The sequence below is a fragment of the Lygodium microphyllum genome, chromosome 12 (genome assembly GCF_053477565.2).
Source record: "Lygodium microphyllum isolate KBCC chromosome 12, Lygodium_microphyllum_v1.1.10, whole genome shotgun sequence".
NCBI lineage: Eukaryota > Viridiplantae > Streptophyta > Polypodiopsida > Schizaeales > Lygodiaceae > Lygodium > Lygodium microphyllum.
In genome coordinates, this window is record NC_141146.1 from 136,880,906 (window position 1) to 136,893,393 (window position 12,488).

The 12,488-nt window shown below is 40.6% G+C and overlaps 1 protein-coding gene across 5 annotated transcripts in view; it reads right to left on the minus strand.

Annotated features, from left to right (window-relative positions):
* DIS2 (Arp2/3 complex, 34 kD subunit p34-Arc) overlaps nt 1-12,488 on the minus strand; it is a 90,455-nt gene that overhangs the window by 49,517 nt on the left and 28,450 nt on the right. For 2 of the 5 annotated variants that reach the window (XM_087690132.1, XM_087690131.1), the window contains exons 3-5: nt 11,378-11,444; nt 4,754-4,961; nt 4,427-4,596 (exon numbers count right to left, since the gene is read on the minus strand). In XM_087690132.1, coding sequence (XP_087546258.1) covers nt 4,427-4,596; nt 4,754-4,961; nt 11,378-11,444 — 445 coding nt within the window. Of the gene's footprint in view, nt 1-4,426; nt 4,597-4,753; nt 4,962-10,636; nt 10,792-11,366; nt 11,445-12,488 lie in introns of those variants that run through there. The other 3 variants (XM_087690134.1, XM_087690135.1, XM_087690133.1) reach the window with 3 other exon arrangements.

A 12,488-nucleotide genomic window follows, 5' to 3' on the forward strand; every position in this document is an offset into this window, starting at 1 on the left:
CTACACGCCCACAAATAGGAAGGTCCCCTGAGATTACATACCAATATTATGGAATTGGAACTACTTCTGGTTAATGGGGACAGAGGGGAAGCCAGTTTTAAGTATTGGATAGTTGAATTCTCAAACATTGTGCAACTTTGTATGACGGAGGTCAACTAATACAATGTGCATGGCCCATCATAGACAAACATCATTCCACATCCTAGCATGGCCTTATTTTGAAGTAGGGGCACCTTTATAGAATCCTGTGCCAGTCAGGTGTGATGCACTCAAAAAGTAAAAAGTGGGGGGAAAAAGGACAAAAGGAAAAGTGGGGGTGGTGGGGTTGGAGTTGTTTTTGGTTGGGTGGTTGTAGTTGTGAGCGCAGAAGGTGTGACAGGCTGCCTGTTCAAATAAGAATTTGGTCGAGTTTTGAAAGACAGTAACTTTGTATGGAGGTCAAGTAATATTATAGGCATGGACCATCATAGACAGACATCATTCAGCATCCTGCTCTGACCAACTGCATGCTAAAGCTTTCAACATGAATGACTGTTTATTCAAGAAAATCAGACTAGTGAGTTTGTTATAGAGATATGCACACTTCTGCAAAGATAGGAGATTGTGTTGCAACTTGTTCAAGGCTGCTAGCAGAAAAAAGGTGTGCTGCAACTTGTTCAAGACTGCTAGCATTAAAAAATGTCTGCTGACCATCAAGAGCTGCATAGCAATTTATCCCTGTTTCAATGCGCATTAGGCCATGGCAACTTTGTATGGAGGTCGAATGATATGATAGACATGGACATCATGCAGCATCCTGCTTCGACCAACTGCATGCTAAAGCTTTGCAACATGAATGACTGTTAATTCAAAAACATCAGGCTAATGAGTTTCTTTATCCAGATATGCAGACAGCTTCAAAGATGAAGGATTGTGTTGCAGCTTGTTCGAGGCTCTTAGCAGAAAAGAGAAGTGTCTGCTGAGCACGGAGACCTGCATGGCAATTTAGCCCTGTTTCAACACGCATTAGGCCATGAAAAACCTTGGCCACACGTTCTGCCAAATCCAGGGCAGACAATGTACACACCCACAAATAGGAAGGTTCCCTGAGATTACATACCAATATTATGGAAATGGAACTACTTCTGGTTAATGGGGACAGAGGGAAAGCCAGTTTTAAGTATTGGACAGTTGACTTTTCAAACATTGTGCAACTTTGTATCGTGAAGGTCAACTAATACAACATGCATGGCCCATCATAGACAAACATCATTCCACATCCTAGCATGGCCCTATTTTGGAGGGGGAGCCTTTTTAGAGCATGTGCCAGTCAGGTATGACCCACTTGAAGGGGGAAGGGGGCACGCTGCTACAGTGGGTGTGTGGGGTGGTGGTTGTAAATGTGAGCACAGAAGGTGTGGCAGGCTGCATGTTTGAATTGGACTTTGGTTTAGTTTTGAATAATAGTGCAACTTTGGATGGAGGTCAAGTGATATGATAGGCATGGACATCATAGACAGACATCATTCAGCATCCTGCATTGACCAAGTGCATGATAAAGCTTCACAGCATGAATAACTGTTTATTCAAGAAAATCAGAATAATGAGTTTGTTTATGCAGATATGCGGACAGCTTCAAAGATGGATCAAATAAGAATTTGGTTGAGTTTTGAAACAGAGTGCAACTTTGTATGGAGGTCAAGTTATATAATAGGCATGGAGCATCATAGACATACATCATTCAGCATCCTGCTCTGACCAACTACATGCTAAAGCTTTCCTGCATGAATGACTATTTATTCAGGAAAATCAGACTAATGAGTTTGTTTTGCGGATATGCAGACAGCTTCAAAGACAGAGGATTGTGTTGCAACTTGTTCAAGGCTCCTATCACCAAAACCACCCACAAATAGGGGAAGGTGGGTGTGTGGGGTGGTGATTGTACTTGTCGGCACAGAAGGTGTGGCAGGCTGCATGTTTGAATAAGAATTTGGTGGAGTTTTGAAAGATAGTGCAACTTTGTATGTCAGTCAAGTAATATGCTAGGCATGGACCATCGTAGACAGACATTATTTAGCATCCTGCTCTGACCAAGTGCACGCTAAAGCTTCGCAACATGAATGACTGTTTACTCAAGAAAATGAAACTAATGAGTTTGTTTATGGAGATCTGCAGATGGCTTCAAAGATAAATCAAATAAGAATTTCTTTGATTTTCAAAAGAAAGTGCAACTTTGTATGGAGGTCAAGTAATATGATAGGTATGGACCATCATAGACAGACATCATTCAGCATCCTGCTCTGACCAACTGCATGCTAAAGCTTTGCAGCATGAGTGACTGTTTATTCCAGAAAATCAGACTAAAACATCATTCAGCATCCTGCTCTGACCAACTGCATGCTAAAGCTTTGCAGCATGAGTGACTGTTTATTCCAGAAAATCAGACTAAAACAGTAAGGTTCCTTGAAATTGCATACCAAATCATCGGATTGAAACTACTGCTGCTGGTGGGGGGCACGGAAGGGAAGCCAGGGTAAGTTTTGGATAGTTGAAATTTTTTTCAAAGATTGTGCAACTTTGTATGAAGGTCAACTAATACAACATGCTTAAACAATCATAAGCAAACATCATTCAGCATCCTAGGGCGCCCTTATTTGGGAGGAGGGCATTTTTATAAAGCATGTGCCAGTCATATATGATCCATGTGAAGGTAAAGGGGGAAGAAAGGTGAAGGGGAGGTGAAAGGGAGGGCTTGATTGTACTTGCGGGCACCAAATTCAAGTAAAATGATAGGCATGGACAATCATAAGCAGACCTCATTCAGCGTCTGCTCTGACAGAGTGCATGCTAAAGCTTTACGACATGAATGACTGTTTTTTCAAGAAAATCAGACTAATGAGTTTGCTTATGCCGATATGCAGATACACAGACAGCTTCAAAAATTTGGGATCATGTTGCAACTTGCTCAAGGCTCCTAGCAGAAAACTGTTTGGTGAGCTTAGAGAGCTGTATGACAATTTAGCCCTGTTTTGGCATGCATTAGGCCACGGCAAATACTGGTCACACATTCTGCCAGATCCAGGGCAGACAATGAGCACACCCACAAATAGGAAGGTTCATTGCAATTACATACTGACACTATGGAATTGAAACAACTGCTGCTCAGGCTCCACATTCTGCCAAATCCAGGTCACATAATGTACACATATACAGGTATGAAGGCCCCTTGATATTACAGAGAGAGGGTATGAAACTGAAAACGGTTGCTGGTCAACCTGACCCAGCTTAGACATCATATAGGCATTGTCTTAGTGGGATTCTGCAAGATGTAATCCTGACTGTCTGCACGATGAAACAACTTGAGATTATAGGCTGTTATTATCATCCATAAAGCCCAAAACTTCAGCCAATCCTAAAACCAAACATGCACTTTGCTTATGATCCATAACAAGATCCACTACTAGCAGCAGTAAAAAAACTGGACCTCATATTTGTCCTTTTTTTGGGGGGGTGTTTATTTTCAAAGGATAGTGCAACTTGTATGGAGGTTAAGTAATATGACGTGCTTGGACATCATACACAGACACTATTTTAGCATCCTAGTGAATGCCCTTGTTTTGGGGAAGGGCGCCCCTTTATAGAGCATGTGCCAATCAGATATGGCCCGTTTCAGAAGGTATGCACAAAACCAATAAACACACTCAAATTCTTGTACCAAGAACAGACACTGCTTTAAATCTGTACGTTCCAAACACACCCCCCCCCCCAACATACACATCAGAAGCAATTTCAGAGAGAGCACCCACAAAAAAGTTGCAAACTTCGGACAAATAACAAGCAATCTAGCAGATGGAAAAAAGAAAACCCTAAAATTGTAAACAGAAACTGCAAATAGGCTTTCCTAACAGACAATGTTCACCTAATCCTTGCCAATGAACAGTCGACTGAGAATGAACTAGACATAAATAGAAATAATTTAGGTTTACATGTTTCTGTCACTATCATCAGAGCTTGCAAATGCCATGCTAACAGAGGACCAATACATCAAATATTAATTTACAAGCACATTCAACAATAGAAAAGGAGCAGAGTCTCAATCGATAAAATGTAGCTGTTTTGTTTGAGCCACAAAGTGCATACTTGACAACAACAAAGATTGAAAAGCTACAGTTATAATTGAGGTAACTTATCCCTTAAAGTATCCTTGCAAGCAGACTAGATGTCTATTAACCACAGAATCAGAAAGAAAAAGTAATTCAACAGAGCTTATGTTACGCTTTAGAAATAAAATGCATTTGAATTGAGCCAACAAAGATTTTCCATCAGCAAAGAAAGAAAACACCAGAGACATGCAAGCAAACAAAAAAGATCAGGTTGAGGCAGTGAGTTGGAAACGTAGATCTTTCAGAGTCACAATAGTTTTCCAACTTATGAATGTGTTGATCACCTGTGGAATCACAAAGAAAGACTCTCTTGGACGATGTACTACTGCCATTAGACGGTCTGCGTCAGGCGCAATGACTTTGGCAGCCAGATGCTTTAATACTTCCCTTAAAGGTGCTCCCATTACTATCACTCGTAGACAGGCAAATCTGACCATCAACTGTACACGCTCATCTACAACACAAAACAAGAGAAACAGCTGAGTTGAAGGATGAGGTTCCAAAAAAGGTATAATATCTGCTAATCACTATCTTTAAGATTGAGAAGTTGCTTTTAATGCAATCATTAAACACAATGATGCCAATAACCTTCAACAAGAAACACCAAGAACCTTCATCTGATGGCAAGTTCGCAAGATCAATTCTTATTGTCAGTTGAAAGCCAGGTTCAGCTGGGTCGATTATTTGCGCTGCAGGCGCACATGCAGCTTTTACAGCTTCAACTGCTCCAAATGGAAGGCCCCCTGACAAAACAGCCTCAGGAGGTGGCGAGGGAAGTGCTATTGACAGAATCATCGAATGTTGATCACTGGCGGATGACTGAAGAAGGTTTACAACTTATCAGATGCAACAACAGTGATATTAAAATGCAAAAAAGTCATTCAAACATATCTTGGGACTTTCAAAAAGAAAAACAAACTCTCTTTATTGCAGAACATGTAGTAAACCTCATCAAAACCCACCCCACACAGACACACACATTCTCTCTCTCTCCTTTTTTTGGTGAATAAATGTATATTAACGTATGGAGATAATTTACATCAGGCCTTCAGGCCAACCAAACAGAACGGTAATAAGTCACATGAAGTGGGGCTTCTGGCCAGCCAGGAAATCCCAACAATTCACATGTCAAGCCAAAACACTACCAAAACCTAGCACACAAACATCATGATGGCGACACAATAGAAATAGAGCAAACAATATCCAGTCAAGGAGCAGCCACATCAGGGACGACCAGGTCTGCTGAAACCATGGAAGAGATCTACCATAATAGTAATCCTCGAACACAGGCCAAATGACCACAGATGCCTGAGGCCAAATCAAAAAGGAAGGCATTGCAGGTGCACCAAATGTGCCATAGAGCTATCCATCTGAGAAAATGGAAGAGGCAAAGACAATCTGATTGCAAAGTGGAGCAAGAAGGGATCTTCCCCAGGACCCAAAACCGGACGGGCGTCTGCTATTGTCGAGTCACCAAGGTCCATGCACAAGAAACAAAGCTCCAAATCTGTCTAGCTAGAGAGTAGGAGATTAAGAGATGAAGTGGAGTCTCATCACATGTAGTACAAACGATACATCTGCCATGTGAGATCTCGCAAGCACATAACATCCCCAATGGGAAGACCTCCAGCAAGCAGTCTCCACATAAAAGCTTTCCCTTGATAAGGAATCTTGGACCCCCACAATTGACTGAATCTATCTTGTCACTTCACTTTGCTATGCCGAGCCCGCCAAACTTTATTGGCTTTCTCAATAACCCATCTCTTATCCTCTACCGTCTTACGGTAGATCTTATTAGCTGACCTTTTCTGAAAAATCATTAGGTTTCACAAACATCCTATCCTACCAAGGGAAAGTAGGCTGAAAGACAGGCATCATAACATATGTTGCTGTCCATAAAATCAGCTGAGTACCATTGAAAACTAATGGCCATCCACTGAAAACCAACATTCGATAATCAGCCCTTGATGATCATTAACTAACGTAAATGTACAGTTTCAAAGCTATAGATAATAAACCATACCTTATACATATCAAACATAGTGCCTAGGACACTAAATAGTGATCTCCTAGCAAACATATTGTTAGCTACAATACCGTGACTGTATGCTGAAAACATCCAAGATCCACCACATCTAGAGCTGTCCTTCACTAAGGAGTGGTGCTAGCTCGCTCACGAGCATCAAGTAATACTCTGGACCCCTACTCTACTGAACCTGACTAAGCCCAATCTAAAGTCGGCTCTAACTAGAAAGCATCAAGGTAAAGCTGCAACAACTGAGGATAGTTTGCCTCTCTCCTTGGCCTTCATCTTTTTCAACCATGCTTTTTCAAAATGCAGCAACACATAATCACCCTTTGCAAAGTGCAAAACACACCTATGATGATCAGTTGCTCTCTTTCGATTATCTTGTGATCTTTGAAGTGCAAACTTAACCTTCCAATAAGCTACGTCCATGCTCTAGACATAGTGATCAACCTCAAAAATCTTATCTTTTGTGTGCAAAATAGGGGTACTGAAACCAACCTTCCTTCTATGGATAGGTGGTAATTCCCTGATTACAATCTAGTTACAGCAACAACAATTATTACGAAACTGAGAAATGCAAATTAACTTACAATCTTGGACAATGGACACCCTGTTGGCCCCAAAACTGGTGCCCCTTTCGGTATTCCTTTAACTTAATTGAAAAAGAAACTAATATACAATGGGATTTTCCCAATCCCTTTCGGTATTCCAACTCCCCTTGCTATCCAAAATGACCAGCAAGTCTTCAATCTTATTTACCGCTTGATTCGGGCAATCAATTGGCGTTTACCCACATGGTGCCCCTTTCGGTATTCCTTTAACTTAATTGAAAAAGAAGTTGATGTACAATGGGATTTTCCCAATCCCTTTCGGTATTTTAACTCCCCTTGCTATCCAAAATAACCAGCAAGTCTTCAATCTTATTTACCGCTTGATTCGGGCAGTCAATTGGCCTTCACCCACTTTGATGGAGATGAAAAATTCCCCAAATTCATTGATTTGTTGGTCTCTCCACTTAAACTTAACTGGAAATAGCTTCAGCCCTGTTAAATCCAAGTCTTGGAGCTTCCAATTTCATGCACACTTCCCAAAGATACTGCTAAACCCTAATTTCTGCTGCAAATTAGGGTTTACAACAAAGAAATCTGAAATTTTTCAACCTCTGGTGGTCTCAATGTTGTAATCTTCAAAGCAAGGCTATAGAAAGGCTAGGAGATGAGAGAGAATGCTGAGGAGAGAGAAATTTCAGACTTTCTTTGCAAAGAACTGAAGAAAATCGATCGTTTACTGTTGCTGCCCTGTTTCAACAGCCCATAGATGTCACTTGTTGCTGCCAATTGGTCTTCTCTTGCTGACATGGACCATCTCCCCCACTTCCAGTATGACCCTAACTCCCCCTTCATACACCTTTCCCACTTGGAGAAGAACTTGGTCATGCAACAAGATCTTAATTAGCTACACATAGCACACATGGATCTCACCTCGGTAGCCCCTTCCCACGAAGATATCCTATTACAGAGGCCACTTCATGAGGACCACAATAAATGGTTTTAATGTGAAACCTAGATACTTGGATGTCTACATGCCAAATGAGATGTGGATAGCCATTGGCGAGCTCAATGTTTCATCTCATCAACTTGAGATCAAGGCAAGGAGGGTAGGTCATATTCCCTAAGCCGAGCTGATTTGAGACTATCATGAGGAGATGGAGAGCGAGGAGCATTACATTTGCAGTACAATACGGTCTAGCCCAGGTATCCCACACTCTTCACAAAGGACACCTCTCTCAAATCAGTCATGGAGTCACCAAACCAGTACCACTTAGGTCAATTCCCAATTGAGATCCAACGGCTCCGCACATCATTACTACAAGATGGCACTACATAGGGGGGAGTAGGCAATCACACCTCACTGATTTCTTCCAAATAATAAGCACACACACAATACCTACATAGAGAGGGGTGACAATGTAGAGAGCTGAGGAGATCAAAGCACCACACTAACCATAGAGGCGAGTACCAGACGCATTGCACAAAGGTTATACCTGAGAGAGATAAGAGAGATTCATCGATGCCATGACTAGAACCCGGTAGAGCTCAAAGATAAAACTAGATACATTTCCCCTATACTATCTCCTCATGGATAAATTATATATTCTACCCACCGATTTCAATTGGATGGAGCTAATGATTATTACATCTTCATACCCCAACTATAGGGCTAGATGTATATAGCTCTAGGTAGTCCCACAAGCCAACTTTGGCCTTAGTGGACATTAATCTATGTGTGTGTGTGTGTGCGTGTGCGTGTGTGTGTGGGTGGGTGTTTTTTCTTTCTTTCTTTCTTTTTTTTCTTTTTTTTTGGGGGGGGGGGGGGGGGGGGTGGTGTGGGGGATCCACACGGATGTTTGGTGAAACCGATGTCTTAATCAACCGAACGATGCTACCAAAACATCAATATCACTATAAAACAACCTGTGGGAATATCAACATCACCAAGCATAGCATAATCACACAATGATTCTTGTAAAGCATGTGTGGACACACACACAAACTTATATTTGGTTTGTTGCAACCATTGCACCGAATCATATCAATGTACAAGGATGGCTATATTTAGTGTTTAATGTAGCCAAAGTCAAAAATGAGAGAGTACCTATCCGGGGGGGGAGTGGTGGTGAGATCCACACGCATGTTTGGTGAAACCGATGTCTTATTCAACCGAACGATGCTACCAAAAGATCAATATCACTATAAAACAACCTGTGGGAATATCAACATCACCAAGCACAGTATAATCGCACAATGATTCTTGTAAAGCATGTGTGGACACACACAAACTTATATTTGGTTTGTTGCAACCATTGCACCGAATCATATCAATGTACAAGGATGGCTATATTTAGTGTTTAATGTAGCCAAAGTCAAAAATGAGAGAGTACCTATCCTGGTCAATATCGTAGAGTCCATAATAGTCACAAGGGACTATTGTAGAGATCTAAAGAAAGTAAAAGGAACGATAATAGTACCACCATTGACCACATAATTGAGAGATTTCCAAATGATCCAAAGTGTCCAAAACCTAATCCAAGCAAAGAACTGAGCCCTGAAAGGAGCAAAGATAATGCCATATATCTAAAAATATTTGCCAAAAGGACAAGAAGGAAAGCATGGCCTCCACTAGCTCAATAAACTGATTATAAGATCAGGAGGATAAAGGTAAACTGCAACACATGGGGAATTCTTTCAAGTGGAGCCGCAAACATCCACAAACAAAACTTGCAATCCTTCTCTAGACAAAGGCAATACCAAATGGCAAAACGCCAAGGAAGCATCTCCATAAAAAGCCGTGATTTAAGAGGGAGTTTAAATTTCCATATAAACTTCAAACCCTTTCTTCACCACTCCAAAGGCATTACCAAATGTGACAATGCATTATTCAAGGAGAAGGCATAGAATGTCGATAAACAAATTCAGCTCACAGCATTTGTAAGGAGAGAGGCTTTGGCCAGTGCGTATGCTACAAACTCCAATCAGCTAACCTGAAATCTGACCTACTAGAGAAACTAGCTCAAAAGGTCTTATAAGCTCTTGAATTTTTGTAATTGGCCTATAATGCATGCCCAAGCCATAATCAGTACACACAGCAACAAAGAAAATCACTTCTCCATCATCATCCACCACATCTTGTATTAAAGAGATTCCCATTTTTGCCATGTCCACCCGCATTCAGTAGTCAAGAGGCATCATGTACCGTCCCATGTATTGCATCCACTGGCAAGTATTGGAGAACTGGTAGCGAGGTGGGACAAAGATCCAATCCATCATACAAAAAAGGTAATCTCACAAGGGTAGGCTACACTATGACCCTACCCAATAGACCAGGGGAAATATCACATGAAATTCCTCCTAATATATTTTCAAAAGAAGTAAGAGAGTGTTCTGTATCCTTATTATTTTCAAGTTTCACATGTTATCATGATTTTATTTTCATTTGTTGAAAATAAAATGATCCTAATAAGGTTTTTAACTTTTTATAGGAATTTTTATCGCAGTCAGCATTTAATTTTGTAACTGAAAGAGGGCAAAGGATAAGTCCATTTATTCCTTCAATTAAATCCTCATGCAAAGCATCAAACAGACATTGTGCTCCAGCCGAAACTCATCATGCACAAGACAATGTAAGATCACTGTCAAGCACCAGATGCTCCCTTTTATTGATTTTTGTCAGCCTATCTCTTTGGCTATACAGCTAAAAATCTGATTCCATTCATTGAAAACTAAAATAGGGAGCCCTATATCACACATGTGCTTTACATAGGAGGAGGGGTTGTTGCTAAGGAGGGATTCTTACAGAGAGACAAAAGCAGGGAGGACCTCAATGAGAGCAGCACTGGCAAAAGGTTACTGAGATGATTGCACACAGACAAGATCTTGAAAAAGGTTCATGCAGGCTGGAAGGTCACCTGAAAGCGTCACAGGCAGGAAGGATCCCAAGGAGGGTGCCATGCAGCTGAAACAGGACCTGCAGGATGGTGTGCTTCTGCAGGTGGCCTGCTGTGATGCCATACAGCCCAAAGTAAGCATCCAGGCCCCAGTCAAAGCACGGCAGAGAGGGCAGGAGGCTGCAAGGGTGCTGAATCTCTCCATTCTCACTGCACTCACTACACACACATTTTTTGTAGAAAAAGATTGTAGGAACTATCAAATGTATAAAATGTATGAAATTCTTAGTGAGTGCAGCATAAAAAGTTCAAATGGCTCATGAAATATCATATTCAAATATATCCAATCTGTCCATGTGCATTTGCACATATGTGCAGCACGCATACACAGTCCACATTTGCAGGAGCTTATTCAGCAAGTGTCTTGTATTCTCAGACTCCATTTTCCTTATTTTGGAAGTAGCATGTTTTTGTGGCTCTTTGGATCTTTACCAGTCAGATTGAAGCCTTATGCTACAATCTTTTCTTGGGTGCACTTTTCAACAGTTTGGACAATGTGGAACCTCCACAACCTGGCTACCTTGAAGTCTACGGTTTTTCATGACTGCACCAATTTCTTAGACCTTGTCACTCAAACATACATATTTGCTCAAATTTGCAGAAAAATACTGCCAGGATTTACCAGCATCTAATGAGACATTTTTCCATTTTGAAACCCAAAATAACAATCCATGACTATGCAATTAGTCACCTTTAACTTACTTGAATGTGAAAATGAACATCATCAAACTCAACTAGGTGATAATCCAGCTCAATTGCTCGATCCAAGCTGCCACAACAAAAGGGCAAACATCTTTTCATAAAACACAAATGAACCACTACACATTCACTCATTAGCTAAGTTGATGCAAAAAAATGGACCCAAGGTTGAAGGGCCTCACAGAAGTTTCTGAACCAGATAAATATAATCATTCCTCACACAAAACCTAGCTTAGCATAGGTAATAGTCTCAATGCCTAGCCTCTATGCTGGGTCATAAAAGGACTTCAAAATTCTCTTATCAACACAAATCATTAAAACAACAAAATAAGATAATTAATCAAAACAAATGTTTAGTTCTAAAAGTCAGGCTAACAATTACATGGCATACCATGTGACCTGTGCTGGAAAGTCATATTCGTATCTTTTGCTCATTAGGGTCCATGGATGAAACTAGTTGAGCTAGTTCGTGAACTAAAGTGCAAACATAGACGTGCCAGCAATGATACATACCATGTGTTTACGTGATGGATAGTCATTCATATCATTTGCTAATCAAGATCCTGGGATCAAACCTAGTTTGCCTAGCTGTAGGATTTGAGCAAAGACTAGTAAATGGCTATGTAACAAGAACATGGATATTTTGGACAACATACGTGTAGAGTAATCTCAATCACACAAATCCTTGAGTTAGAGCTTTAAAAAATATAGGCTAATAAAGGCCTAGTGAGGGTTAAAATTCTACAAATTAGAAATGCAAATCACAAAGTTACAATTTAAAGTTCTAAAGATTAGCGGTACAATTGACAAAGTTAGAATTAAATATGCTCAAGTAGATTAACAAGACAATTTGCTAGCATTTATGGAGCTTAGGCCCTGCTGAACTATAGTGCAAAGACTGACATGCCAGCAATGATACATAGCATGTGTTTTGTGATGTATAGCCATCCTCATATCTTTTGCAAATCAAGATCTTGGGACTTAACATGGTATGGCTAGCTAGAGGAATGGAACAAAGACTAGTAAATGGCTACAAATTTCAAATCACACAAAACGTTGAATTAGAGCTTTAAAAATGTAAGGTAATAAAGGCCTAGTAAGGGTACAATCATAC